Here is a 27,619-nt window from a genome sequence, read left to right as displayed (position 1 = left end):
AAAAATCCAGCAAAGCTGCTGGGGGACTCACTAGGTTAGGAAATTCAGCCTAAACAGAGAATTCTCCCACTAGCCCCCCGACCCCCAGACTAAGGGACAGGAGGATTTAATCCACTCCTGGGTAAATCTCATACCTCTAGTCGATGACATACATCCTAGAGAGACAATCAGCATTTTGGTGGTGACACCTTGACCTATGTTCTATGGTCCAATCAAAGGTTTTCCTTTGCAAGCTACATGACCTACAAACCCTTTGAGGAACATCAGTCTTTTCAATGTTATAGGGGATCTGGTTGACCAGTCCCTCAGAAGTTGGTACAACTTCTGAACCTGTGTTAGGCTTTTTCAAGGAGTCCTTACAAAGGATTCCCTTAGATCTAGAGGGGCCTCCAAGGTTCCTCGCCACCTCTCTTGTGGGAGCAGGTTGGGTTTTAGGCTTCTTGGTTGGAGGGGTTGGGGTTAGGCAATGTCCCTGCTTCCCCTTCCTCCTAGATCTAACCTTACCTATTTTAGGAGTTTCCCCCCTAATATTAGGATTTGGGTTGGGGTCTTCAGTAAAAGGTCCAACAGTCTGAAGGTTTTTGGCCTTAGACTTTTCTTTCCTGGTTTTGCACCAGCATTGAGAATTACCAGTTCTCTCAGGCCTAGGTAAAGGTCCAGTAGGTCTATCCTCCTCTTCCTCAGAAGCAGGGGGAGTCACAGACTCTGAAACTGGGGGGACAATGATGGAGCTTGGTTGGGGCTCCCATTTCCCTAATGTACTAGCCTGAAATGTGCCTGGGTTAGAGGTCAACTTACTAACACCAGGGGTTGTAGTGGGGGTCTCAGTAGAGGTTCCCACAGGCTTAGGGTGGTCCCTTAAGGTGGCCTCTCTAGCCAATTTGGTTAGGTTCTGGTTCTCCATACTGGGAGGCCTGGGGGTATTTGACACTACTCCTAGAGTTCTCAGGTCATTCCCCAACAGGACTTTCCCAGGCACCTCAGTCTGCACACTGACAGGGATCCTCACTGTCATGTTGTTACACTGAATGAGGGCTGATAGAATAGGAACCATTTGGACAGGGCCTCCAGACATCCTATTGGGACCTTTGGGTGCTTTTGCCACATCCTCAGGTTGAAAGAAGCTTTCATCCACTACTGTTCTGCTGGCCCCAGTGTCTCTCCTGGCAGGGGTATCCTGGCCATTGACAAGAACACTGTCCATATAATATACTTTGGAGTTTGCAGGTAGGGAGTTATACACAACCCTATTCTGGGACTTAACCAGATCCATGGACTATATAGACACAGTTGCTTGAAGACCCAAGGGTTCTTCAGCAAAAGCTTCAAGGTGAGCACTAGCCATCTGTACTTCATCCTCAGGAGTGAAGGCTAAGGAGACTGTGCTGATCCCTGCATGTTTACCCTTGCATCTGGGATCCCCTTTGATATGGTCAGTAGCCTTACAGATATAGCATTGTCCAAATGCTCTCTGAAAGGGTGGCTTGTTCTGACCTCCTTCTGGTTGTTGACCAGAAGGTACACTAGCCTGGTTCGGTTTACCCTGGGGCTTACCCTGGTTATTTTGTTGTTTGTGGCCCTCTTTGGTATGGGAGGTATTAGAATTCTCTGGATTCACTTTAGGTGGCTGCTTTCCCTCATCCTTTTTCTGAGTGACCCCTGAATCCTTGTGAGTGGCCCTGTTGGCAACCCACAAGTCAGCAGCCTTAGCTAGTTTCCTGGAATCTAATTCCTTTGAGTCAGCCAAGTGCTGTCTGAGCTCAGGAGAGCAGGCATCATACATTGACTCCAACATAAACAGATTTCTCATACCTTCATAAGTGTTCACTTTGTAACCCTTAATCCATCCCTCTAAGTTTTTCAAACACTCACTCACCCAGGTAGCCCAGGGGGTACCATCATTATTTTTGAGGGTTCTAAACCTCTTAAGATACTGGGAAGGGGTCTTCCCAAATCTAGCTATCAAAGCTAGTTTCACACGTTCATACTCCTTCCTATCCTCCTCCCCAATTCCATTACCACATCAGTTGCAACAGGGGGAAGCCTAGAGAACAACCAGGTGAGTAAGTCATTTCCTGTGATGTTCTGGAGCCCATGATCATATTCAAACAGAGACAACCAATCCAACACATCCAACTTAGGCTCATACATACCAATCAATTCCTTAGGCATCCGGGGTCTTTTAAGACTGGAACTTCTAGAGGAGTCAGAGAGAGAAGCATTGTCTACAGATAATTTCTTAATTTCTAGCTCATGCTTGAGCTCCATTTCCCTTAGCCTGAGTTCTTGATTCAGTTCCTGGTGTCTTTGTTCAGCCTGAGTGTTTAGTCTCTTGAATTCTAATTCAAGTTTCATTTTCTCTAGCTCAAGATATTGAGGACTAAGTGTGGGACCTGGCAAAGGTCCAGTAGGTACAGCTGGCAGAGCAGGCAGAGGCCTAGGGGGGGCAGTCACAGCAGCCTCACCCTCCTCTTCTGACTCTTCCTCAAGATTATCAACATTTTGATCAACATCAATCTCTATACTGTTATCTACTGTTTCTGGCATGGTAGGTTCCTCTGAACCATCATCCAGACTTTGGTTATCTAGCAACCTTTCTATTAATTACATTTTCTTGCCTTTAGTCAGGAGATTCTTATGCTTACAGAGAACTCTTAGACAATCAGCAGTTTTTGTAGCAAGGGACTCTTGACTATAATTTTCCATAGTTGACATGTTAGCAAGATTACTTTTTCAGTGCTAAGCTTTGTGGTTAGTTGCACTAAGGTATCCCAAAGCACTCTAAAGTGTATACTTAATACAAATCCCACCGCTGCCACCAGTGTTGGGCAGAAACCTGTGCAGTTCCCTTGGGGACCATTGCAAAAGATTTAGGACTACAGGTGTTGGCAGTAAACCCACTTGGTAGCAGTCTGTACCACCCAGATTTACCTGGTAGCTGTGGCTGAGCAGTCAGACTTCCCTCAAGAAGAGTTAGGCAGTATGTAAAGTATACACAATAGGCACTCAGACACAATAGCACAAGCAAACACTGACCAGAGCTTTGGTATCAAGGTATATAATTATTTATTTAAAAACACACTTATTGAAACACTCCAGCACTAATATTGTAAATCACTCTAAATACAGTTACTATTATTATATATACATCCCTTATTCCTTATCAGACAAGTCTTAGTTAACACCACTTATTTCCAGACAGAGGTGAGCGCTTAACTATAGATGGCACTCCAATAAGTTAACGAAAAAGGGAGGGAAAAAGGCAGAATGTAGGAAAATACACCACACTAATACTTAGGAACTCTTAAGCAAGGCAGGAAAGTCAAAAGTTACTTGTGAGCCAAAGTCCATAGGCCGGGCCCACTCTTGGAGAGAGCAGAGCACAAATGTACCCAACATCACACAATGACAACAGGCTTAAAAATTCTTGCAGGGAGTTCAGAGAGGTTTTAGTTAGGCTCAAAAAAGTTTAGCCAGGGTGTCCCAGGCTAACCCAGGTTCGAAAGCCGGGGGCTAAATCTACCCCGTACAGTCGGTTGCAAGGGAAGCCAGGCGGAACACGGTACCTTAGGTGGAAAGGATCATCCAGCGGGGGCAGTTGTTCCTGGCAGCGGGTGCAAGTCGCGGCGTCGTCTAGAGGAAGAGAAGATCTCGACGTGGAGGAAAGATGAAGGTTGTTGCACTTCCAGGGAAGAAACCAGCCGCTGAGTTTTCCGGTTAAAGGTACTACCCTTTGATTCACGGTAGTGGTAAAACGTGGTATCCCGGTTGCCGGGGTGCTTGACACAGGCAAGGCGGCCACGAGTTGTTCCAGGAAGCGAAAAAGGAAGCAGACTGGTTATCCCCACCAATCGAAGGAAGAAGACTCTCCGGGCTGGAGATCTCCTCTGTCGTTGGGAAAAGTGGTGAGACGGTTCAGCAGGGCTCCGCCGGTGGTGTCTTCGTAGCAGGTCCGCTCAGCTTCTCCCTCGTCGGATTCTTAGGTCCTGTGGCGACTTCTAAAGTTCCAGTCCCCAAAACCCTGCTTTTATGCAGAAAACCCCCATTCACTCAGCCTAGCTGTCACTCAAACATGCTAAGTGGTGAGCCGGCCGGCTCACCACTTGGGCCAATCAGGACGGAGTGCGACTTGAGTTGCCTAGGCAACTCAGTCCAGGGTGCCTAAACCCCCTGTGGTACCCAGACAGAGTGGCACCACTTTTGGAGGCTTCTGTGGAGAAGCCCACCAAAAAGTGGAACAAAGGGCTCGATTTGGGTTGGAGTCACAGAAGAGAACCCAACGCCATTTTAGAACTGAGTCTTGGCAAAAAATACGAACCGGAGAATTAATATTAATTAAATAAACCGGCGGTATGTTCGAGGCTATCAGAATTAAATAATTAAAGTTGGTAGCCTCGAACAATGGGAAAATCCCATAGGAATATATTTGCAGTCGAATATAAAAAGTAGTTTCCACTGCCACCAGCCAAAACTCGATCAGGGGGGACGGAGACGTGCCCCCTCGACTAACAGACCCCGGGGCAGTCGAATTGCCCCGGCCAGTACGTCCACAATATGATGGTTTGTACTGGTTCTGTTCAGAATTTGAGACTAGTAAAGTCAATGGCGACTTTACATGCCCTGGGAGACAGTAGTCAGTCCCAGGGTATGGAGTCTATTCTGGGGGGTCACTATGACACCCCTGTGTTACTGCACTGAGGGTGCTGTGTAACACACATCATAAAAACACATGAAGCCCTATGGAGTAAAAGACCCCATAGCCCATTAAACACATCTAGAGTCAAAGAAACACACTCAAATCATGCCCAGGAGTGAGGGTAAAAGAGTCTCACTCTTGGCAGGAGAACAAAATAAACCCCAAAAATCCAGCAAAGCTGCTGGGGGACTCACTAGGTTAGGAAATTCAGCCTAAACAGAGAATTCTCCCTAACACCCATTCCGACATATACATCACCCATACATTAACCGTTCATTCCACATACATCACCCGTTCGCTCCATTCTCTACACCCGCTCCACACTCTATATCCATTCCATTCGACATACTTGACCCGTTCCTTCTACCTACATCATCCGTTCCGACACATGCATAACCCGTTCCGAAACATACATCATCCGCTCGCTCCACCCTCTACGCCCCCTACACACTCTAGACCCATTACACACTCTAGACCCATTACACACTCTAGACCCATTACACACTCTACACTCGCTCCACACTCTACGCCCGCTACACACTCTAGACCCATTGCACACTCTAGACCCATTACACACTCTAGACCCATTACACACTCTACACTCGCTGCACAGCTGCTCCACACTCTACAGCCGCTCCAGACACTACATTTGTTCCACACCTTACTTCCACTCCACACCCTACGTCCACTCAACACCCTACATTTGCTTGAATCCCCCCCACATTCTACATTCGCTCAACACCCTACATCTGTTCAACACCCTACGTCCGCTCCATGCTATCATCTACTCCATAGCTTAGCTCCGCTCCACGCCCTCATCTGCTCCACGCTCTCACGCATTCTGTGCTCTCATCCGCTTTACGCTCTCATCGCTTATACGCTCTCATCCGCTATACCCTCTCATCTGTTATACGCACTTCATCCTCTCCATCGACATTCATCTGCTCTACCGACTTCATCTGCTCAACTCACTTCATCTATTCATCATGCATTGACGGTTCAACTTATGTTACTTATCGCACGCACACGATGCGTCCCATGTTCTCCATCTGTCCCATGCACTACACTCGTTACATGCATTTGAATCGTCTAGTCTATTTGTTCCATTTGTACCATGCGCTTTTGCCTTCCATGCCATGTATCTGTTTCATGCACTCTACCAGTTCAGTGCACTCTGTGCATTCATCCGTATCATGAATTCATCCACTTTATTCCTCTCGTCCACTTTGATCTTCTTGTACTTTACATTTATTTCATCCATTTCATTAATTTCAACCACTTTAACTAATTCTTTCTATCCACTTTACTGCTATGATCCTTTTTACTCATTCTATTGTGTTTGTCCTTTTTAGTTTACCTTAGTGGTTATTATCTTTCGATTTCTTGCTCGGATCATGATGCTGGATTGTTATTTAAGATCTAGCATTTTGGGCCAATGTCATTGCGTTGTTGTTATCCAGTTTGAGTCATGAGTCGGTTTTAGGGGAAGAGCCATGTTTTCAGTAGTTTGCGGAAAGACATGAGGTCCTCGGTGAGTCGGATGTTGGGCGAGAGTGCATTCCACAGAGTGGGGGCCAAGGCTGAGAATGATGATCCACCTGACTTGACTGAGTTTGTGTTTGGTATGACTAGGAGGCAGGTTGAGCTTGATCTTAGGGTACGAGCCAGGTGATAGGGTTTTATTTTGTCTCAAAGATATTGAGGTCCAGTTTTATGCAGTGCTCGGTGAGAGATGCATAAGGTTTTGAATGTCACTTTTCGGGCAACCGGAAGCCAGTGCAGGGTTTTGAGGGCTGGGCCTAGTACCAGTTTGGCAGCAGCGTTTTGTGCTCTTTGTAGTTTATTCAGTTGGTAAGCGTGGACTCCGAGGTAGAGGGGGTTAGCATAGTCCAGTCTTGATATAACAATTGATTGGACAGCGCAGAGTCTGTTGGGAAAGGAGAGGTATGGAAAAATGCACCTTAGAGTTTTAAGGTGGTAGTGGCAGGACTTTGAGATATTGTTGCCTTGGTGCGAGAGGGTTAGGTCAGAGTGTACGGAGCATCCAAGGTTTTTCATTGAATTAGAGGGTGTCAGTGAGTTGCCCATAGTGGATGGCCATGGTAGTGGGTGTGGAAGAAGTTCAGTGTTGCCACATACCATTTTTTTGGTTTTGGAGGGATTTAGCAAGAGGTGGTTTGTGGTCATCCAGAGATCTATGTCGAGGAGTCAGGAAGCGAGGTCTGTTCGGCAGTTGGGTTTTGAGTTTAGGAGTTTTAGAATTAGTTGAGTGTCATCGGCGTAGTTGTAGCACAGGATGTTGTGTAAGCGAATTATTCTTGGGAGGGTGGCCAAGTAGAGGTTAAACAGGAGGGCTGATAGGCATGCTCCTTGTGGAACTCCGGTGTCGACTGGTCGGGCTTGGGAGCAGTAGGTGGAGAGTAGGGTTATTTGGTTCCTATTGTTGAGGAAGGATGCTATCCATTTGAGAGCAGTTCCACGAATTCTTAGGGAGTGGAGGCGGTCAAACATGATTGAGTGGTTGATTGTGTCGAAGGCGGCGGATAGGTCAAGAAGGATTAATGCGGCCCATCCCGCAGAATCTGCTGTGTTTTTAAGGTCATCCCAGATTGATGTTAGGCTGGTTTTGGTTCCGTGTCGGGCTTTGAAACCTGATTGAGCGGGGTCTAGGAGATTGTTGGCTTCGACAAAGGTATTTAGTTGGGAGTAGGCGGTTCGGTCAATGAGTTTGGCTAGGAATCTGGTGTTTGAGATGGGGTGGTAGTTTTTGGGCTCGAGAGGGTCGAGGGAAGCTTTTTGTTATAAGAGGTTTGACATGAACCGTTTTGAATGCGTCAGGAAAAATTCCAGAGGAAAGGGAGTCGTTTATGATGGTTCTTGCGTGTTCTCCTGCGCAGGTAGATGCGAAAATTTCTTTGAGGGTTGTGGCTGGGCAAGGGTCCAGCGGAGAGCCGGATGGTTTGCGGGCGGAGAGAACTTTGAGAAATTGGTCAGTTGATATTGGACTGAAGGAGTCGAACGTTGGTTGGGAAGTGGTCGCAGGCGGTGGGTTGGCTGGTATGGGGGGTGGATTGCCTGGTGGGTGTATCAGAGCTAGTTTGTTCGTTAGAGTATTTGTTCTTTCGAGAGCTGTGGTGTAAAAGTGTAGAGAGAGTGAGTCGCACAGTGATTGTGAGGGGGTCGGGAGGGTGGTGATGCATGATGGTTTGGTGAATTCGGTGATGATTTTGTGAAGTTCTTTGCTGGGGTTTTTACAGTTTAGGATTCGGGAGTTGTAATGGGCTTTCTTTGCTTTCCGGATTTCAGCCTTGTACTGGCGCAGGTGCTGGGCCAAGGTCGATCTGCTGAGGGGGGTTTTGTCTTTCCGCCATTTGCGTTCTAGGGATTTATGTAGTTGTTTAGTGGTCTTCAGTTCAGGTGTGAACCATCTAGGGAAAAGGCCACGGCGGGCTGATGGTTTGCAAGAGGGTGTGAGCCGCATTAGTGAGGTGTTGAGCCATGAGTCAAAGGCGTCAGGGGTTAGTTGCTCATTGAGAACGGAGGTAGGAGGTGGAGACTGAAGGAGTGCATTGGCTAGATCAGGAAAGATTATTAGTTTCTTCCAGCATTTGCGTAGATTCAGAGGTTCAGGTAAGGGGAGAGGGTTTGGTGAGCGGATGGCGAAAGAAACAATTAAGTGATCGGACCAGGTGATAGGGGTGGGGGGGTTTAGATGTATCAGGTTGTGGGAGCTGAAGATGGCATCAAGTGTGTGTCCTTTATAGAGAGTCGGGCTGTTTATGAGGGATTGGAGGTTAACCGCGTCAAGGCAGTCAACCAGAGAGTGTGTCATAGGGTTGGTGGGAATGTCAAGCCATATGTTGAAATCTCCTAGGAGGGTGAGGTTGGGATGGTTTACTTGGAGGGTGGCAATAGAGTCGCAGAGGTTGGTTAAGAATTGTCTATTGTAGCCAGGGGGTCTTTAGATTATTAGGAAGCTGTGGGAGAACGAAGGGGGGGGAGGGAGAGTTTTACGAGGAGTGATTCGCAGGAAGGAATGGATGGCTGGTTGTCGATGATTGAGGCGTAGAAGTGAGATTTGAAGGCAATTGCTATTCCTCCTCCTCTAGAGGGACGGTTTAGTGGGATGAGGGAGTAGTCTGGGGGGAATGCTTCGCTGGCGATCGGGGCGAAGTCGTCAGAGAACCAGGTTTCCGTGATAAAGACCAGATCCGGTTTGTCGGAGGCGAGGAGGTCAAAAATGCTGTGTCTGTTTTTTGCTACAGATCGGGCTTTAAAAAGGATGCAATTAATTTCAGTACAGGAGGGTGATGAGGGAATTGCAGAGGAGGGGGTAGGGGTGGAAAATGAGAAGCTAGTGGGGGGATGCATGGTGGTCGATGGGAAGAGTAGGCGGGCGGTTGAGTTGGTGGGCTTGGGGGTGCAGGGGTTGGACTGGTTTGACGGGTTGACTGGATTTGGAGTTTTGGTTGTGGTCGGTGAGAATTCGAGGGAGAGGGGTTTTAGGTAGAGTGAGGCGGGGGGAGGGTGGTGCTGGTCAAGATTGGGAGGATGGGGGGGTGGGTCTAGACAGGAGTGGCGATGAGTACTGAGCAATTGTGGGAGACCAAGTACGTTTTCTCTTCAATGTTTTTGCTGCGGTTGGAGTGTGAGAGAGGGTAGGGGGGTCGGAGGGGAAGAGGGAAGCAGCTACTGTTCTTGCCAGGGCGAGGCGTGCAATTTTTAGGGAGGGGAAGTAGTGGGCTCGTGGGTGGATGATGGTGGGGGTTGATGAGGGGAGTGGGGGGTGTATGATAGGTGGGTGGGAGGAGGGCATGGGAGTGCTTGGGAGGAGAGGCTGGCTGTTGGTCGGGTGGGTGGGGGAAGCAGGTATGATGATAGTAGGTGGATGGGAGGAGGAGTGTTTTTAGGATGGTTGGCTCGCCATCGTGCTCCGCTGGCTTGGTGTTTGGATAGGGGATGGGTAGGGGATGTGATAGAGGGCAGGATGGGTTGGTGGGGGGTATGGATGGTAGGGCGGACGGGAAGGGAGGTGGGCACGAGGAGGTTATTTTCGGAGGTCTTTGGTGGGTTTGGGGGACTCATGCTTTTGTTAGTTTGAGCTGTGTTATAGTTGGCGTTGGATGTTATCGTTCACACCTTCCCACTACAACTATACCACCGGATGTTTAGTTGTACACACCCACTATGATTAGCTGTACTACCGCTGTACCACAGCGCTATTTCGTACTTTCTAAATTCAACTATACCACCGGGTGAGATTATTCACAGTTTGAGTTTGACTAAACCACAGGTGATATTATTCATATTTTAAGTTCAACTATACTATAGGGTTCAGTTAAATGGCATTGACGCATGTTGAAAAGCTATGCAAAAATGCTTGCCCCCCGAAACACTCTTTATATAAAGATTTGGCACTCATGTTGAGGGAGGGTTCTGTTCCATCCATGGTAAAATTTGAAAAGAAAATGGAAGTAATCATGCACTTTGCATCGATTAATAAAGATGATCTTGTGGCTGGTCTTCCGTCTTGTAAGCGTAAATTTCAGCAGTATTATTGGTGCCTTATGTTAGATCAAATGGGCAAGAGTAAGACTTATTATGAATACTCAAAATTTCGCAGGAAATGGGGCAACAGATCTTGCTATTTGGAGTTGTTTCCATGTAATCGTTCACGCAAGACATACATGTGCTTTACATTGAATCAGTTGCTTACAAATGAAAGGACTAAATGTTGGAAGCTGGAGGACATAAACCCAACTTCTGGACGATGTCGATTCTGTAGACATACCTCTACATTGGAATCTTTAAAGCATCTAACCATATACTGTGAGTTTTTTTAAACTCTTAGATATAGGACTTATGGATCTTATCTATCCTTGACATCTTGGTTAAGCAGAGAAAGCCTATGGGAAAGTTGTATGTGGGGATTCAATCAAAAGTTACTGCTCAAACTGATCCCATTCCTGAACGTTATTCAAGCCAATTTGGATTTAAAGAACAATCCAGTGTTGCAGATGGAGAATTGAAAGTGTACAGAGCGTTAAATTAACTCGTAGCACTATTTAAGAAATTGGTTGGAATAAGTGGTTTTATTTTTTTATATGATATAACATAGATGAAATGTGTTTATTTTATGATTGAAAGGTGAAATGTTTGATTTCCTTTTTCATATGTTTCATATGTATTTTGCAATTACTACATTTTGTAAAGGTTTTTAAACCACATACAATTAAAAAACAAATAGCAGCATGCTTGAGCATGGGAAGAGGGAGGAGGAAGTCCTGTGCTAGGTTTGTGGGAAATGTTGATGCTGTGAACTAGAGATCATTCAAGTACAGTGCAAGATTTCTGACCAAGGATGGGGATCAAGGGGAACCAGTTTCTGAAAGGGCATCAAACTGTTTTTGTGTGAAAAGGAGAGAACAAATTGGGCTGGGAGAGGAGTTACTGAGCAAGGGATGGGGGAGCTGGAATGAGAAAGCGCAATGCCTCTTCGTAAGGCAACAATTTTGTAGGAAAAGAAACAGGAAAAGCCAGTGCAGAGTGAAGTATAGTGGGAATAGAGAAGCAGGAGGAAGGGGATGAAGAGAGTTCATCTATGACTGATTCGTTATTTAGAGTTATTAGGGGAGAGGAAGATATGTGTCGTGCAGTATGCCTGTTTAGGCAGGCACAAATATTTTTTGTGGGAGAGAGTGCTAGTGTGGTAAAATTCACCCGGGGAGTCAAGAGCTTTATAAAATACCTTGTTCTCAACAAGGATTGAGCAGGTTAGGGATTAAGCCATTTGGCAAAGTCTTTTTTGTTAGTGAGCTTACGGAGCGTTAATGATGGGCAACATTGTGAAGATCTCCACACGAGAGAGAAGAGTTATGGAAGTTGAGAAAAGTAGAGAGGTCAAGATCAGCTAGGGCAGAGACTAATATTGTCAAAGACCGAGCGTATGCAAGCGTTTGGACATAGTTGAGCGAGGGGCTGGCATGGAAAAGGCTGAGAAGGAGTGGGTGGGCCAGGATGTTGGTACAAAAGAGGATGGCCCAGTGATTCCAGGAGATGATTGGTATATAATGAATGGCCCTAACTGGACAGTCTACAACAAATGTTGACATGTGCCACCTTTGTTGTGGACTGGACGAGAGATATGCTTGTAGAAATCCAGTGTTTCAAGGTTGGAGGGATTGGCTGAAAGCGAGGTCAGCAACCAGGACAGCTAAGGCATCAGAAGTAGCAGACAGGTTGTTGAGAGAGCAACAGATGATGTTGATGGGAAAGCAAACATAGCTGCAGAAGAAGGCGGGAGTTGAGTGTCGATGGAACCAGAGGGGTGTTTGAAGGGGACGAAGAACACATTGCATAATCTCGATTCTTGTAATACTAGATGTATAATGGAGTCCTTTTAATGAGGAAAGGAGGACAAGAGTTGGTGAACTAGCTTTTGGTACAATGAGAGATGCATCAAGATTTCAAGATCGTGCATGAAGCTAGAGATGGGGTTCAACAGGAGACATTTTAACATCTCAGCTGGGAGTAGAGAAGAGTGACGACATGAGGAGGAGGATTGAGACATAGTGGTGGGAGCAAGATTAGGCCCTGTAGAAGAGTGAGGGCAGTAAACTGGTTGATGGATTTTTGTTGGCAGGGGAAGGCCAAGGATTTTGCTATAGGAACAGTGAAAGGAGGTGGGAGTAAGGAGGGACTAACCTATTGTATGGATGTGGTTCTTCACCAGCTGTATCTAAGCGCAGGAAAGTAGGTGGTAGAGAAGGCATAGTGGTGCTCGCAGCAGGCAAAAGCACACAACCAATAGGACTATGAGCAGGAACCATGAAGAGATAAATGTGTAATTAGAGGTATCAAGAAAAGGCAAGTGAGACTAAAGTAGAACAATGCAAGTCTACCGTAGATGATGACCAGTCAGTACAGTTTGAAAGAGCACCTGGTCCATCTATGAGCAACAAGGTAACACTATCGTCAAATGAAATTCGAAATGGCAGAGAACAACCTTATTTAAGCCCATCAGCATGAATTGTAAAATGAGAGAGAGAATGAAAGGTGGCGTCATAATCTATGTTAATCTGTTCCACTAGGAGGCATCGGGCAGCAAGGCAGGACTCCTTTTGGTCAGAGTGAGGGTTCAGAAAATACTTTAAATCATGCAACTGTGAGTGCTAAATCACTGATGCAGAGGCACACTAGATAGAGTAGCTAAGCTCTAAATCGTGACCAGCTGTAAAAGAAGGCCAGTTTTAAAACTTGCACAATTGCAGAGGCGGACCAGGTAGGATGGTTGAGTTTTGAGTTTCAGAGCGGAGTTGTAAAGCATACGATGTGTTAGCCGGCTGGGGGTTTGGTAGCAGGAATTGTGAGATGCTCCAGTGCAGATTGGAGAATTATGACGTCATACAGAAAGGGGCCTGTGTTTGCAAAGTATGCAACGTCAGAGCAGAGCTTGCGCGAATGGCCGTTATGTATGCACAGAGTCACCGAACGTTAAACTGCGTATTTGATGGAAGAGAGCAGCTCCGTATTACAGGATGATGTGATGGAATCGTAGGGTCTGAGGCAAGGACCCCATCTGTGTTATGCAACGTGCGTCGAAAACAGGAAGAAAAAGGAGAACTCTGGTGCAGAGTTAAATCTAGCGATCTTTAGAGGCGTAGAAGATCGTAATTAAATAGCAATGTACTGATTGAGCGAAAGCAGCCCAGCTCTGTCAAACTGTCGTGTTGAGAGTGTTACGGGCGGGGATACAAGCAGAGACGATGTCTGACGCCAGAGAATGCAACGTAGTGTGCCGGCTGAGATACAAGAAGTGAAGATGCCCGACGGCAGAGGGTGCAATGTACTTGTGCCCGAGCCACAGGAAATGAGTGTATCCTTTACAGATGTATATGTTTTCAAAAAGAAGGGAAGGCATTTTTGGTTTAATGCTTTTTTATGTATATGAAGAGTTCTAAATGGTGAATGAACATAGTAAAGGAAGTTATTGATATATGTCATTTGGATACATGCACAATGTGAGATCAAACAGTGTTTTAGAAGACAACTGTTTGAGCATGAGTGGCACATGTTGTTTGTGCATGTTGTGTTGTGTAGGTATGGTGAAGTTCAAAGAGATTAACCTTTTGAGGAGTTTCAGGCAAACATGGACTTCCATGGACACCAAGTTTTATTTGATGTGAGAAGGATGGTGTATGTGTCCCTGAGAAAGTTAGTATTCATGATTTTGAGGCTTTGCAGGGTTATGTTGTTGAGACAACAAAGACTTGTAGCAATTGTGTAACTAAACACTATTTATGTTGCGTTAGGTTCTAGCGAAACCAAACAGAATTCCAACATGTATGTCTCCTTTGGTAAGAATGATGGAAGTGCACTTTGAGAACTAGAGAATGTGACTGTACCAAAGGTAAAAAGGAAGTAGTGTAGGTTACATGTGCAAATATGGAAAGTCGTGTATTCGTAATACGTTTTTTCTGGTGGTAGTGCCTCCAGTGGTAGCAGTGTGTTAGCTAGAGTTGTGAGTGTGGTTTAGTGTACCACAAGGTTTTCTGGTGGAAGAGCCTCCTGTGTTAGCATTATGTGTGGTATTATATGTGTGTGGTTGAGTGTACCACAAAGACTTCTGGTGGTAGTGCTTCCAGTGACAGCACTGAGTGCTAGAGATGTGAGTGGTTGAGTGCACCACAGGTATTTCTGGTGGTAGCGCCTCCAGTGATAGCAATGCGTGTGCTATTGCAGTGTCTGTGGTAGTGTGCCCCCAGGTATTACACAGTAGCACACTCTCCAAAGGTGCAATTGTTGTGGTTAGAATGTATATGTTGTGTACCCATATGAAAGGGGGATGTGCTGTAATGTGCTGTTGTATGCGTATGTAGTAAGAGAAGGAGATCTGTGTATAGTGCTTGTCATGTGCCGTTGTATGTGTATGTGGCTCTAGTAAGAGAAGGAGATAGGTTGTATAGTGACTGTCTGTGAATGCATGAGCTGAAAGAATGTTGGAGTGCTAATGTGGAATGTTGTCCTTTGAGTGTATGTTAAGGTTCTAGCCAGTGTCAGTTGACGCTGAGCTAGCCAGGGTGATGGGACCCAGTGGTGTTCCTCGAGTGTTCTTATTGTAACAACCTATGTAACTTACAATAAAGCTTAAGTGTTAAACCAACAAAGAGTACAGAAGCTACCTTTCTACACATACAGGTATTGGGGTTGCTCTAAAGTGCAGCGATAACAAAAAAAAAGATGCAGCAACAGAACCTGCCCATAGCAATATCTCCCATTGGCATTGGGCAGGTGTAGCGTGGCCAATCAAGATGTTCATATACTGGCAGGTTTCCATGTTCCAAGCAGCCAGACTGACGGCTCCAGCTCTTCCCCTCCTGCCTCAGTCTCTGCTCAGCACCTCCCGCTACCTCTTTTCTCACCAGCTCATGGATCATCCCCCCTCACCTTGCGTCTTCTGGTACTGCACCTGAGCCTCCATTATCTCTCTCTTATGCTCTGTGGCTGCTACAGAAGTGGAAGAATGGATCCCCCAGCATGCTCGTGCTCCATTTCTATGTCAGCCACCTTTGATGTTGTCTTTTTGTGTGAAAATAACACAAGCACCCCAGACATTCGGCCTCTTTACATGACTGGCGGTATTCCAGCAGTAAATCTGCTGGAATACCGCCAAACGTAATTATGTTACCACCAGTTGGCCCGGTGGAATTACCAGAATTGGCAGTGTTAGTCCCCATTTATGGAGTGAATAGGCATCATTACGAGGTTGGCGGTAACCTCGTTACACCGAATCTGGCACCGTACTTCCCGGTGCCACCAGGACATTACAAGTCCCGGTGGTGTGGAAAGTCAGGCGCTGGATTTTGTGAGTCCTTATTCTCAGTCCAATACGACTCAATGGGAGTGGGGAGACAGAAGCACCAGCACTGTTGCTAATGGTGCCGGTGCTTCTGTGACGAATCTGCCTAAAGGGGCAGCTGTGCCTGCCAGCGTCAGACCTGTCAGGCGCAGCGGCTCCGGCAGGCAGACTCGTATTTTGGCAGTCCGGAAAACAAGGGTGCCGGTGAGCTTACCGGCACCCTTGTTTCATGACCGCCACACTTGTAATGAGGCCCCATACAACTCCATGGGGATTTTCTTGTGGTAAGGTGGCGGTCATGAAACATGGTAAGGTTACCTGTCTCACCGCCAAAGTAGTAGTACGGCAGTAATGCAGTGGTAATGTGGTAATCCGTTACTACTGTATTACCGCAGGTTTTTACTGCACTACCGCTTTACAAGGTCATAATCCGCCTATATCAGATCCCATTGCATTTCCAGTGGCTGGTCACTGGTAAAACATGCTCATGAGGTTGCCGATTACATTGAGCTCCACACCCTTGACATCTGTTTGCTGCCGGAAACTTGGGGTTCTAGTTCTGCTGGCCCAGCTCTTAACCTCTCCATTCCAGTAGGATATACTGTGTAAAGGCAAGACAGACTCACAGGTCGGGGAGGAGGTGTTGCAATAATACAAAGACACACTATCAGCATGGGAAATACAATGACACATAATCGAGGGCACATAATTTATACATGTCAAAGTAGGCATGAACGCGGAAGCTACTGTTAATATCTTATTGATCCATCGCTCTTCCTCTTCATCTGATAACTTTATCTCAGCCCTTTCCAACTATTTATTCCCCCTGCTAAAGCCAACATCTCGCCACCCCTCCTGGAGCACACAGCAGATTTAGCGAAAATTGACTCCATGTCTTCTAGTCTTACAGCCACTTTTGAGCATGTGGCGAACGCACTGGCTCCCTTGAAAGTGAAAAAGAAACAACTTGAGGGGAAAAAAAGCAAACCTCGGTTCTCACATGAACTCCAAAACCTGAAATCATCTTCGGTCAAATCATTCTATACCTGGAAAGCAAACCCAAATCCCATAGCCTTGGAGGCCTATAAAAGAGCCGCCAAAAACTACAAATCGGCCATATTAGTAGCAAAAAAGAACTTCCACAATCTAAGAATCTCCCACACAACCTCAGACTCGAAAGAGCTGTTCAAAACCCTGAAAGTGCAAGAGATTACCCCTCCGCCCAGGGCCTCTACGATCATAAAAGACTCAAATTGGTGTCTGCAAATCCAAAAGGCCATGTTATAAAAACTTACGGACATTCGAGAGGGCATAGCCTCCAAAGAAAAACCTCCTGGTTGATACTCTCAGCACGGGTGATACTAAATCCTTCGCTAGAGACCCTGCCATCCCGGTCTTCAACTTCTGCCCTATTTCAATGGAGGAACTTAAGAAGATCATTACACAATTTAAGGCCACCAAATGCAAGAGTGATCCATGCTCTTCTCTCATTATTAAGACTTGTCCACCTTTACTCTTGGAGGGGATTTGTAAATTTATCAACGCACCCCTCGAGCTAGGCACCGTCCCAGATGATTTGAAGCAAGCATGGATCACCCCTATACTGAAAAAACCAGGTGCGGCCCAAGATAACCCACTAAAATACAGACCCATAACTAATAACCCCTTCCTCCTCAAAATTCTAGATCAGGTTGCCTATTTGCAGATAGCCCAGTATCTTAATCAACATCCTATTCTGAATCCTCTTCAATCTGTATTTAGACAGGGTTTCGGCACGGAAACGTCATTGCTGGAGCTGAAGTTCAGGTTATTGGGTCGTATAGATAAGGGTCTCACATCTCTTCTCATCGCTCTGGATCAATCAGCAGCATTCGATCTTGTGGATCATGCTATACTTGCAGATCGACTCGAGGAAGTTGCAAACTTCTCTCCTTCTGCAGAGCGTTGGGTTGACACCTTCCTTGCAAACAGGATAAGTAGAGTTTGTATTAACAAAACTATGGTCCCCCATCCTAATCCAGTATGAGGTCCCGCAGGGAGCTACCACCTCTCCATGCATTTACAATATCTTCATGGCCCCGTTTTTTGCCCATCTGAAACAGGAAGGAGTCATATTTTCAAACTGCGCCGATGACACTCAGTGTGTTATCCCCCTCAAAGGTTCTCACAGTCAAGACGAACTCAACAGAATTTTCACCATCATAGAGACCTGGATGATGCGCAACAATCTCGCACTAAACAGAGGGAAAACAGAGCTTATGATTGTGGGCTCGCCGGCAACTCTGGCCAAACTGGACTCAATTTACAAGCTCTTTCAACTTGGGGAGGTGGCTATTGCACCTCAACCCAAAGTAAAAATTCTCAGTGTAACTCTTGATCAGTTGCTAAACATGTAATCCCACATGGGAAACACAGTATCAGCTGCTACCTATTATGTCAAATTACTGGCTTATCTTCGGCCGTACATTTCACAAACTAATGCTGAAACAATTGCACAAGCCATAATAGGAGCGAAAATCGACTACTCCAGTAGTCTTCTTGCAGGAGTCGGTAAAGCAGCTATTAACCGACTCCAAGTAGTACAAATTGGTGCAGTAAGAGTCATTACTGGGTTTGCCCATCGGGCTCCCGTCACTGAGGCTAGACGCTCACTGCATTGGCTCCCAGTGGAGGCTCGGATCACATTTAGACTTGCAGTCATAACTTTTAAATTTAGAATGAGCATTATTCCAGCCTACTTGCAAGACAACATTAGGGAAAAACTATCTGTAGAAGTCTGAGGTCGAGCAATCGGAATGATCTCTTCCTGCCAAGATGTAAAGCCAAGAAGGCACCGACAGGTGCCTTGTTCAGTGCCGCTCCGTTGTCATGGAACTCGCTGCCCACCTCTTTTCGAGCTCACTCTTCCCTTCTCCTCTTAAAGAAAGATCTTAATACCTTCTTATTCCACTGATCTGGCTCGGGAGCTCTAATCAGTGCCTTCTAGCTCTCAAGACTTCCGCTTCAGCTTTGGCCATCTTCTTCATGTTCCTTGTTCTTGTCTGTCCTGTCTGCGCTTTCACGCCTCAGGGTTCATGGATCCGCATTACAAATAAATTAAAGTAAAATAGTAAAGTAAAAGTACTCATAATGAGGCTCATTGTATTTGGGTGCTAATAGACGTAACAGTAAATTTAATGTATGACTCTCATAGTTTATGGATAGATCAGTTCAGATTTTGTTGCACATCGATGGTACAGACACACAAGCGGGCACATGTTTCACGCTTCCATGCCCTTTCCCAGGATCCAGTTCTAACGTTTTCATTAGACATATTCTTCAGTAAGCATCCAAAGAGGCACCTCAGAGTCTGGGCCCAGACATTTCATCAGCTTTGTCGCTGTAGGTGCAAAGCAGTACTGACACCAAAGCCTGTTTAAGAATGGCTGAGTAAGATTTCCGATTTTCTGAGGAGACAAGCTCTTTCCTCTGTTTGATAGGTGCAGTTGGTGAATTATTTTTTCCTAGGGGATACACACAGTATCTTGATTTAGCACAATTACTTGTTTCCTCTGCATGTTTCACAGACTTCCTGCTCCATTCTTTGTCCCATTGCACAGCATTAGCATACTCGAGATGAGACATGCAGTGCTGCCAAGTGGTAATACACATTCACTGAAACAATACAGCATCTCTGGTGCGAGTGCTAATGGTGGCTACTTACTTTAAGGTCAGCTTGGCATTGCAGTTGGAGCAGGAGAAACAGTTTACACACCAGGCCTTATTCAGTGCAGAGACCACTGTAAAAAAGACAAAGAAAAGTCTAAGTGTCAGAACCATTCTACTTGCAGGGGCCATGAAACATTAAAAGGTGTAGAGCAATAAGAGACCACAAATCAGCATATAAAGATGAAAGAATTGCAAAGCAAATAAATCCAACTGCCAAGGCTGACGGGGCGATCAGGAAATTTCATGGCTGGGACAGATCGCCACAATCAAGATTAACCTAATGCTCCTCTACATCTTTCAGGCACTGCCAATCACATTCCCTGACCGTCCATTGCTCACGCTACAAAAGAACAATTTCAATTTCTCCTGGAAAGGTAAAAGAGCTTGCCTATCGAAAAAAGTATTACTATGTAATGCGAGATTGGGCCGGCTGGGTGTGCCTGATATCCTTAGATACAACGTGGCTGCACAATTGCACAACTCTTTGACTGGGGCGGTGACCTCACTCATATTCAATGGGGACAGATCAAGCAGGCAATGATTTCCACCCCTCTGGCTCACTTGCCTTTTCTGGATCTGGCCGGACAACCTCGGAAGTCCTCGGCGACTAAAGATGTGCTAACATACTGGAATACAGCTATCAGGTGGGGGGGGGGCTCCTCTGGAACTGGGTCCAACAAGTCTCCAGTACTAGAGAATCCATCGTTCTCGCCTGGGTTGAGCGCAGGAGGTTACAATTGGAAGCGAGGTGGCTACATACATTAGATCAACTTTACACTACTACTACCCCTATAACAACCAATATCAGGGAGGAAGAGAGATATCGATATGCCCAAATCTGACACTGCATTAACCATGCCATGATTAAAGAAAGAGGTACAAGGGAATTAAATGCCCTGGAACACGTGTCCGCGCTTGTTTAAGTAAAGCCAAAATGTCTACACTATATAAACTATTAGACCGGCGAGACCCACTGGAGAAACTACCTTACATGATACAATGGGAGAGGAATTTTGGACTCCAGATGTACCACGAACAAATAATGTTTATATAGATTATGCTATAGGTGTACTTACCTCCTGCTAAACTACATAAGATAATACCAGCGTACCCCTCAACATGCTGGAGGTGATGTGGTGAAATGGGAGACTTAATACACATGTGGTGGTTATGTCCCAAAACGCAAATATTCTGGAAGGAAATACTCTCCCCAACTAAAGCAATCAGTGAGATAACGATAGCTATGGACCCTCGCAAATGCTCTTTGGAGATGTAGAAGACGGGATATACCCGCGACAAGGCCACTCAGCCACACTTCTCATCCAATTATTGATGGCAGCTAAAATTATGAATCACCAATAGGGCCCTATACTACAGACGTGGTGGGGGAAGCTGTGGGAAATGTAAGCATCAGAAAAAATCACTGCACTGATGTCAGAACAATACAACACATAATTTAACACATGCCTTCCCTTTATTAAAGAGGCCTCCAAATTTCCAACATGCTATGTAGGCCACATATATATAGTCACTGTCTGTCGACTTAATGACCCAAGCCCTTCACTGACGGGTCATTATTTACTGGCGAAAAAGTGAGAGATAGGGGGGAAAGAGGAGTTGTCAATGCTAATCTACATATAAGAAATGATCAGGAGTTAGTTAAAATTACATATTCATTGTTAATGTGGCACTGCCTTAGAGAATGGACACACATTCGAAGTATTGTTGGATTGTAATGTAATTGCTCGTCTGTGCTTGCAGCAACTAATAAAAAAAAAAGAAAATAAATTCCCCAACAACTGGAGAACATAGACAGACACCTCAAGAAAAATAGGAATCAGACTCTAAACCAATGCATCCAGTAGGTCAGGGTCATTCCAGGCTATTCCGATCTGTCTTGACACTCCGCATATATTGATGGGGGAGTCCCTGCATATCTATATCAACTTCTATTTATTCGATTTATTTAGTGCTCTGACACCACAAGTGGCTTCTTAACACTAGCCCTGATGAGAACAGAGGAGGAGAATTAGGCAGGGAAAGCAACAGCAAACTGCTGAGCCTTTACTTTCAAATGGAACCCAGCTAGACTGGAGATATATCTAAGTGAGAGGGGAAAGAAGTCCTAGGTAGAAGCTATCATGACAGAAAGTCGATCTGTCTCAAGCACAAACATGCCTCGGGAAGAAGTGCCTCGGTAGAGGAACGCAATAAGTGATTGGGGCCATAGTGTTTAAGCTCAGAGACAATAACGCAGGGTTGAGAATTAAAAATGCAGCTGTGGACTGTGGAAAGGGTTTTAAACAGAACTCATTCTTTGACATGGGAACCAGTGCAATTTTGCAAGAAATGGAGATATGTGATTAGAGTGGCTGAGACTAAAATGTATGCTCCGTACAGCATTCTGGATAACCAGAAACCTTTAAGGCTGCAAGCAGGGCAAACAAGATAGGAGTTGGCATAATCAAAGCATGACTTTATCAAAGCAGAGGTGGCTGTTGTATGGTGTGAGGTATGGAAAAATGTGCTGTACAAATCAAAGACAAAGGAAGCAAGAAGCCGAGACCCGATTAATTTGACGGATCGAGTTAAGGCTGTTGTCAAATGTGAATCTGAGATTCTTGACATTAGTGACCAGAGCAGGACATGGCCCAAGCGAGAAGAACCAGAAGTGACAGGACCAGAGATTGTCCGGAACAATGACCTGTGTTTTTTCAGAGATGAGGTAAAGAAGAGTATTGCTACCCAATAAGGTATTGCTGACATGTGGGTTTGAAACTAGGAGCTTGTGATACCAAAGTCCCCCAATCCAGCAGCTATAGGCGCTGGCTGCCATTAGCATAGGTATGAAATTAAAACCAGAAAGTGGAAATAAAAGGCGCCAAAGTGTGAACATAAAGATTAAAGAGTGGATCGCTGGAGGACATCATAAAGACAATGCAGTACTGCAAAAAAAGCGGATGGAGCCACAGACTGAGCCTGGTGTCAGCCATAAAAGAGGAGAAACAAGAGAGCTAAACAATAAAATAGGTGACAATGAAGAATTTATGGTCAACGATGTGGAAGGCTACCTACAGGTCAAGCATGACTAGCCCAATGACACTGCCATATAGATGATTAGCTTTTTTGGTGAAGTTTAACCAATTAAGCACAATTCTTTATGAGCTTTATAAACACAACAATTGAAAAATTAAAAAATTTACACATCTTTGAACTACGATTGAAGTTGGATTTTATCAACTGAATAACGAGCACAAAAGAAATCGATTAACCCTTAGTGGGAATCAAGGGTGTGCGGCCCACACCGAAGGCACTTTTGCCTCGGTCTCTTTTTCTCCATGTTCATTTTCTGTGCCCAACATGGTGGCACATGATAGTGGGCTGCACCCCATTAACATATTTATTTACAAAATAACATTCCATTGGAAACGAAATACACTATTAAGAAAGGAAGCAGTGCACTCTCGCCCCTCTCTCTTATCATTATTTTCACTTCCGTGTAACTATTTGGGAGGAAGCACGCGATTATGTCCTATGAAGAAATTGAAAAACTAACGGACACGAGAGCGACAACTCTAGGTTTCTCAACAGAAGAGGCAAACGCAATCCTAGGCCTAATTAAGGAAACCAGCAGCACACTAAAGGATGCAGATCCCAACAGAAGGATAAAACAACTTGAGTATACCATTCGAAAAACAATTAACCGAAAATTGCATGCAGTGACATTAGGCCGTTATTACAAGGCACAAAGGATCCCAAGAGGTTTACGAATTGGACTTAAACCGACTTTGTGCAAAGAAAGCAAGGAATTTGTACATAAATGGGAGCAGATTCTTAATAAATGCTCTTTGGATTTAATTCTACTTACGATTAAAGAGCTCTCTATGAACATACAGAATCTAGAACAAGAGATACAGATTTTATCTGTTGAAATCACAGATCTTACAAGTAAAGATTCATTGGATGAGATACTAGCAGATATCAACACAAGATTAGAGGGATACAAAACTGATTTGGAAGCAAGAAAAATAAGGAAGTTTAGGCGTGACACGTTTGATTATTTGAGAGACGAAGTCTATACGTGGGCGGACAAATTTCAAAATCAACCTCAGAGGCCACACAATCCCAACCGGAACTCAGAAAACAGCAGTTCAGATACAGATTCTAACAGAGACGAACAGACTGCACAACCTCAACAACACAGAGCGGAAGGAGACAGTGGTCACAACAGAGCCACCCCGAGTACCAGTGCATCAACATCACGACAAACGCCTTTTTTAGACAACCGAGAAGGAAGAAACGAACGAGGAGGGGCAAGAGGAAGGGGCACCAGAGTTCAAACAAGATTCCAAGCACGAGCAACCTAGTGGTCAACATTTCAAACAGAATACTAACTAAACAGGAAGAAGAGGTGTTGCAGAAAGGTCTGAAATTTGTACCGACTTATAATACTAATCTATTCAACACTAAGGTAGAGCTGCATAAATTGACTAGAAAGCTCAAACTCAAAGTTTTCTTTGCGGAAATGGAAAATACTAATTCTTCACCAGAACCACCAGAATTAGTAGAATTCAAACCAAAAAGCACCTTCTCTCCTCCAATTAATGTACCAGCAATCGACATTTTTGAAAAAATGGTTATAACAGATCTTAAAAAGATCAAATATGGAATGGCAAAGAACAGAAACCTCAGCAGAGGGGAAATGTCAATTGTTCAGAACCTATACTCTGATGATAAAATAACCATTAGACCAGCAGATAAAGGGGGTGCATTGGTATTATTAAACACCTCAGATTACGAAAATGAATGCAAAAGACAACTGGACAATCATAATGTTTACGCCAAAATAGATCACGACCCGACTATGGGAATATTAAAAGATCTAGATGAACTTCTTACAAAAGCAGAAGAAAGAGAGATGATAACACATAAGACAAGGGCCTTTCTATTGAACTTAAAACCAAACATTCCTCACTTTTACTTGCTGCCCAAAATCCATAAAAGTCTTAATAATCCACCTGGAAGACCGATAGTAGCAGCCACAGGAGGGATTTTACAACCACTAGGAACATACATAGACTATTTTTTGAACCCTTTAATACAGAAGACATCTACGTATGTGAAAGATAGTACACATTTTCTGAACATCATAGAAGGAGTCCAACTTACAGAGAACGACATACTTTTCACCATAGATGTGGTTAACCTCTACACAAGCATTCCACACGACTTGGGACAGGAAGCCGTAGAGTGGCTCCTGTTACAGGAAAACGATATAGGAGCAGTGAAAGAATTCATCTTATCACTACTCTCTTTTATTGCAATGAATTCATATTTTGAACATAAGAACGAATTTTACATCCAAACTTCCGGAACAGCGATGGGAGCTACAATGGCACCAGCTTACGCAAATGCGTTTATGTACCAATTCGAAATGACCCATATCTTGCAAAAACCTGAATGGCAGAATAAATTGAAAACATGGGTGCGTTATATAGATGATATATTCGGCATCTGGCAAGGTACAAGAGAAGAACTCAATGAGTTTATAAGTTATATCAACAATATAGACCCGCGTATTCAGTTTACCTCAGAAATTGGCAATCCTGGAATCCATTATCTGGATATCCTGGTAAATGTAAATAACCAACAAATTACTACCTCTTTGTTCACAAAACCTACAGACAGGAACAATCTATTACACCGTATGAGTTTCCATCCACAAAACACTCTGAAGAATTTACCTTATGGACAAATGTTGCGATTAAAAAGAATTATCAGTGATGACAGAGAGTACGAACAAGAACTTGAAAAACTAAGCAAAAAACTTAAAGATAGGGGATACCCGAACGAAGATCTACAGTCAGCAAAAGAAAAGGTACAAACAATAACAAGAACCAGCACTTTAGTACCAAAGGACAAAAAACAATCCCCATCACTTGTATATGTGTCTAAATATTCATCCCAAAGTATGCAGATCAAAAGATGTATAAATAAACATTGGACAATACTTAAAAATGACGAAAGAACTAAGAATCTCTTCTTAGAAACCCCAACGTTTGCTTATCAAAGATCCAGCAACCTTAGGGATTATCTAGTTAACACAAGAGATACCAGAACCAAAAGGATCAAACTAAAAAAGACGGGAACATTTCCATGTTTAAATTGTAGTAATTGTAACAACATTATTAAAGGAGGACTGGTTCCACATCCATACACGGGAGAAAAGATCATGATAAAAAGCTATGGCACCTGCAACACTGAAAACTGCATTTACTGCATACGTTGCCCATGTGGACTTTACTATGTAGGGGAAACAGGGCGTAAACTGAGAATTCGGATGAATGAACATAAATCATGCATACGCAATAAGAACATCAATTCAGCCGTAGCAAGACACTTTAATGCAAAGCAGCATAACATCTCTCAAGTCAAGTTCCAAATTCTGGAAACCCTGGAAATGACAAGCATATATGCTGATCTGAAAAAAAGAAGGCAACAAAGAGAAGCCTATTGGATAGATCGTCTCGATTCTTTGGCACCACGAGGACTCAATGAGGAATTCGATCTCAACTGCTTTCTGTAATAATGTCACTATTTGTTCACCGTGCAATGCCAATAATGAACATGCTAAATTATTTCATGCTCATGCAATAAGTATAAATCACTACCCGATTTGAAAACACTGTTGCATTCTGCTAAACTATCTTCAGATAGTTCTTGTAACATTTATTATTTATTATTTAGTATTTATTTTGTATTACCTTTTGTTTATGTATATTGGACAGTATATCTTTACGCTACATGACTTTACATTAATAGCCAATTAGACACCTCTAGCCATGAGGTACACGATGGATCTAAATATACTATCAGAAACATACATGTGCTAGCTGCACAATTTACAACACGCAGAAGCTGTAATATCAGAAACATACATGAGCTAGCTGCACAATTTACAACACGCAGAAGCTGTAATATTTTTACATGCACAATTAACATCTTAACATTTACATTCATTATATTTACCAATCATAGTTCACACTCTATGCCATTCATGTTCTAATATTGCCTTTACCAATATGGCCGACTTGGTAATACACGAACGGCCATTTTGTTTACATAACGTTGCCTAGGGCAACGACACGAACCGCGAGTCCCAGACGCTGCTCGGAGTTGATTGAGCAAGACGCTGCTCACAACGCTCCAGGTAAGCCCTACCTTTGCACAATGCGACGCGAAGTCAGATCGCGTATAGACTGATAGCAGCTAATTACACGGAGGAGATAACACGTTTGTTCTCTCCACACCAGGCAGTGCTTCATAGAGAAACACCACACGCGGACAGCACGCGTGGGTTGCATACTGGCATACAGGTTAGTGAAATGTTTAACTAGCCACAGGTATTCTCACACAATATAGTACGACAATCAACACTTTGGCATAGTAAGCACACGCCGCCTAGCTTGATCTCTAAGCACCGTAGTCACCAAAAGGGTTTAACCTGCAATTTTAGTATGTAGTTGATCAGTCCCATTAACTGTTTGAACCATAGAGTAAAATCATTATCTGTGTAAACATTGTATTTTTACTATCTGTAATGATGTATGCCTACTTGTTTGTTTTTTTGTCTCCTTTCTCCAATTTCACTTTTATGTCAAATATTTGTTTGTCCTTGTGGGCGCCCTGTTTGTTAATTATGATTGTTTTGGTTGTTAATTTTTGAATATCTGGTTGTTACACATGATGTACGGATCAATTATGAACTTAAACATTGTAAACCTTCTCAATCCACCTACAATGCATTATAATGTGTGTAGCACTAACCTGGCTCTGACGAAGGATACAATCCGAAATGCATTAGCCGGATGGGTTTTCTGTTTTGCCTCAACTGAGATAATTAGCTTTTTTGGTGAAGTTTAACCAATTAAGCACAATTCTTTATGAGCTTTATAAACACAACAATTGAAAAATTAAAAAATTTACACATCTTTGAACTACGATTGAAGTTGGATTTTATCAACTGAATAACGAGCACAAAAGAAATCGATTAACCCTTAGTGGGAATCAAGGGTGTGCGGCCCACACCGAAGGCACTTTTGCCTCGGTCTCTTTTTCTCCATGTTCATTTTCTGTGCCCAACACGGTGGCACATGATAGTGGGCTGCACCCCATTAACATATTTATTTACAAAATAACATTCCATTGGAAACAAAATACACTATTAAGAAAGGAAGCAGTGCACTCTCGCCCCTCTCTCTTATTACTGCCATATAGATGTCATCCAAAGCAACCAATAGAATGGGCTCAGTACCATGGTCGGCATGAGAATCGACCGGGAGGGGTGAAGAAGATCA

General features: G+C 44.2%; 1 protein-coding gene across 2 annotated transcripts in view; it reads right to left on the bottom strand.

Moving 5' to 3' along the window:
* Positions 1-27,619, bottom strand: part of LIMS2 (LIM zinc finger domain containing 2) — a 589,342-nt gene that overhangs the window by 16,764 nt on the left and 544,959 nt on the right. For both annotated transcript variants that reach the window (XM_069617874.1, XM_069617873.1), the window contains exon 9: positions 19,258-19,333. In XM_069617874.1, coding sequence (XP_069473975.1) covers positions 19,258-19,333 — 76 coding nt within the window. The remainder of the gene's footprint in view (positions 1-19,257; positions 19,334-27,619) is intronic.

This window comes from Ambystoma mexicanum, chromosome 10 (assembly GCF_040938575.1).
Source record: "Ambystoma mexicanum isolate Mex_15411 chromosome 10, UKY_AmexF1_1, whole genome shotgun sequence".
Lineage (NCBI taxonomy): Eukaryota > Metazoa > Chordata > Amphibia > Caudata > Ambystomatidae > Ambystoma > Ambystoma mexicanum.
This window is presented reverse-complemented; position numbering and strand designations above follow the sequence as displayed.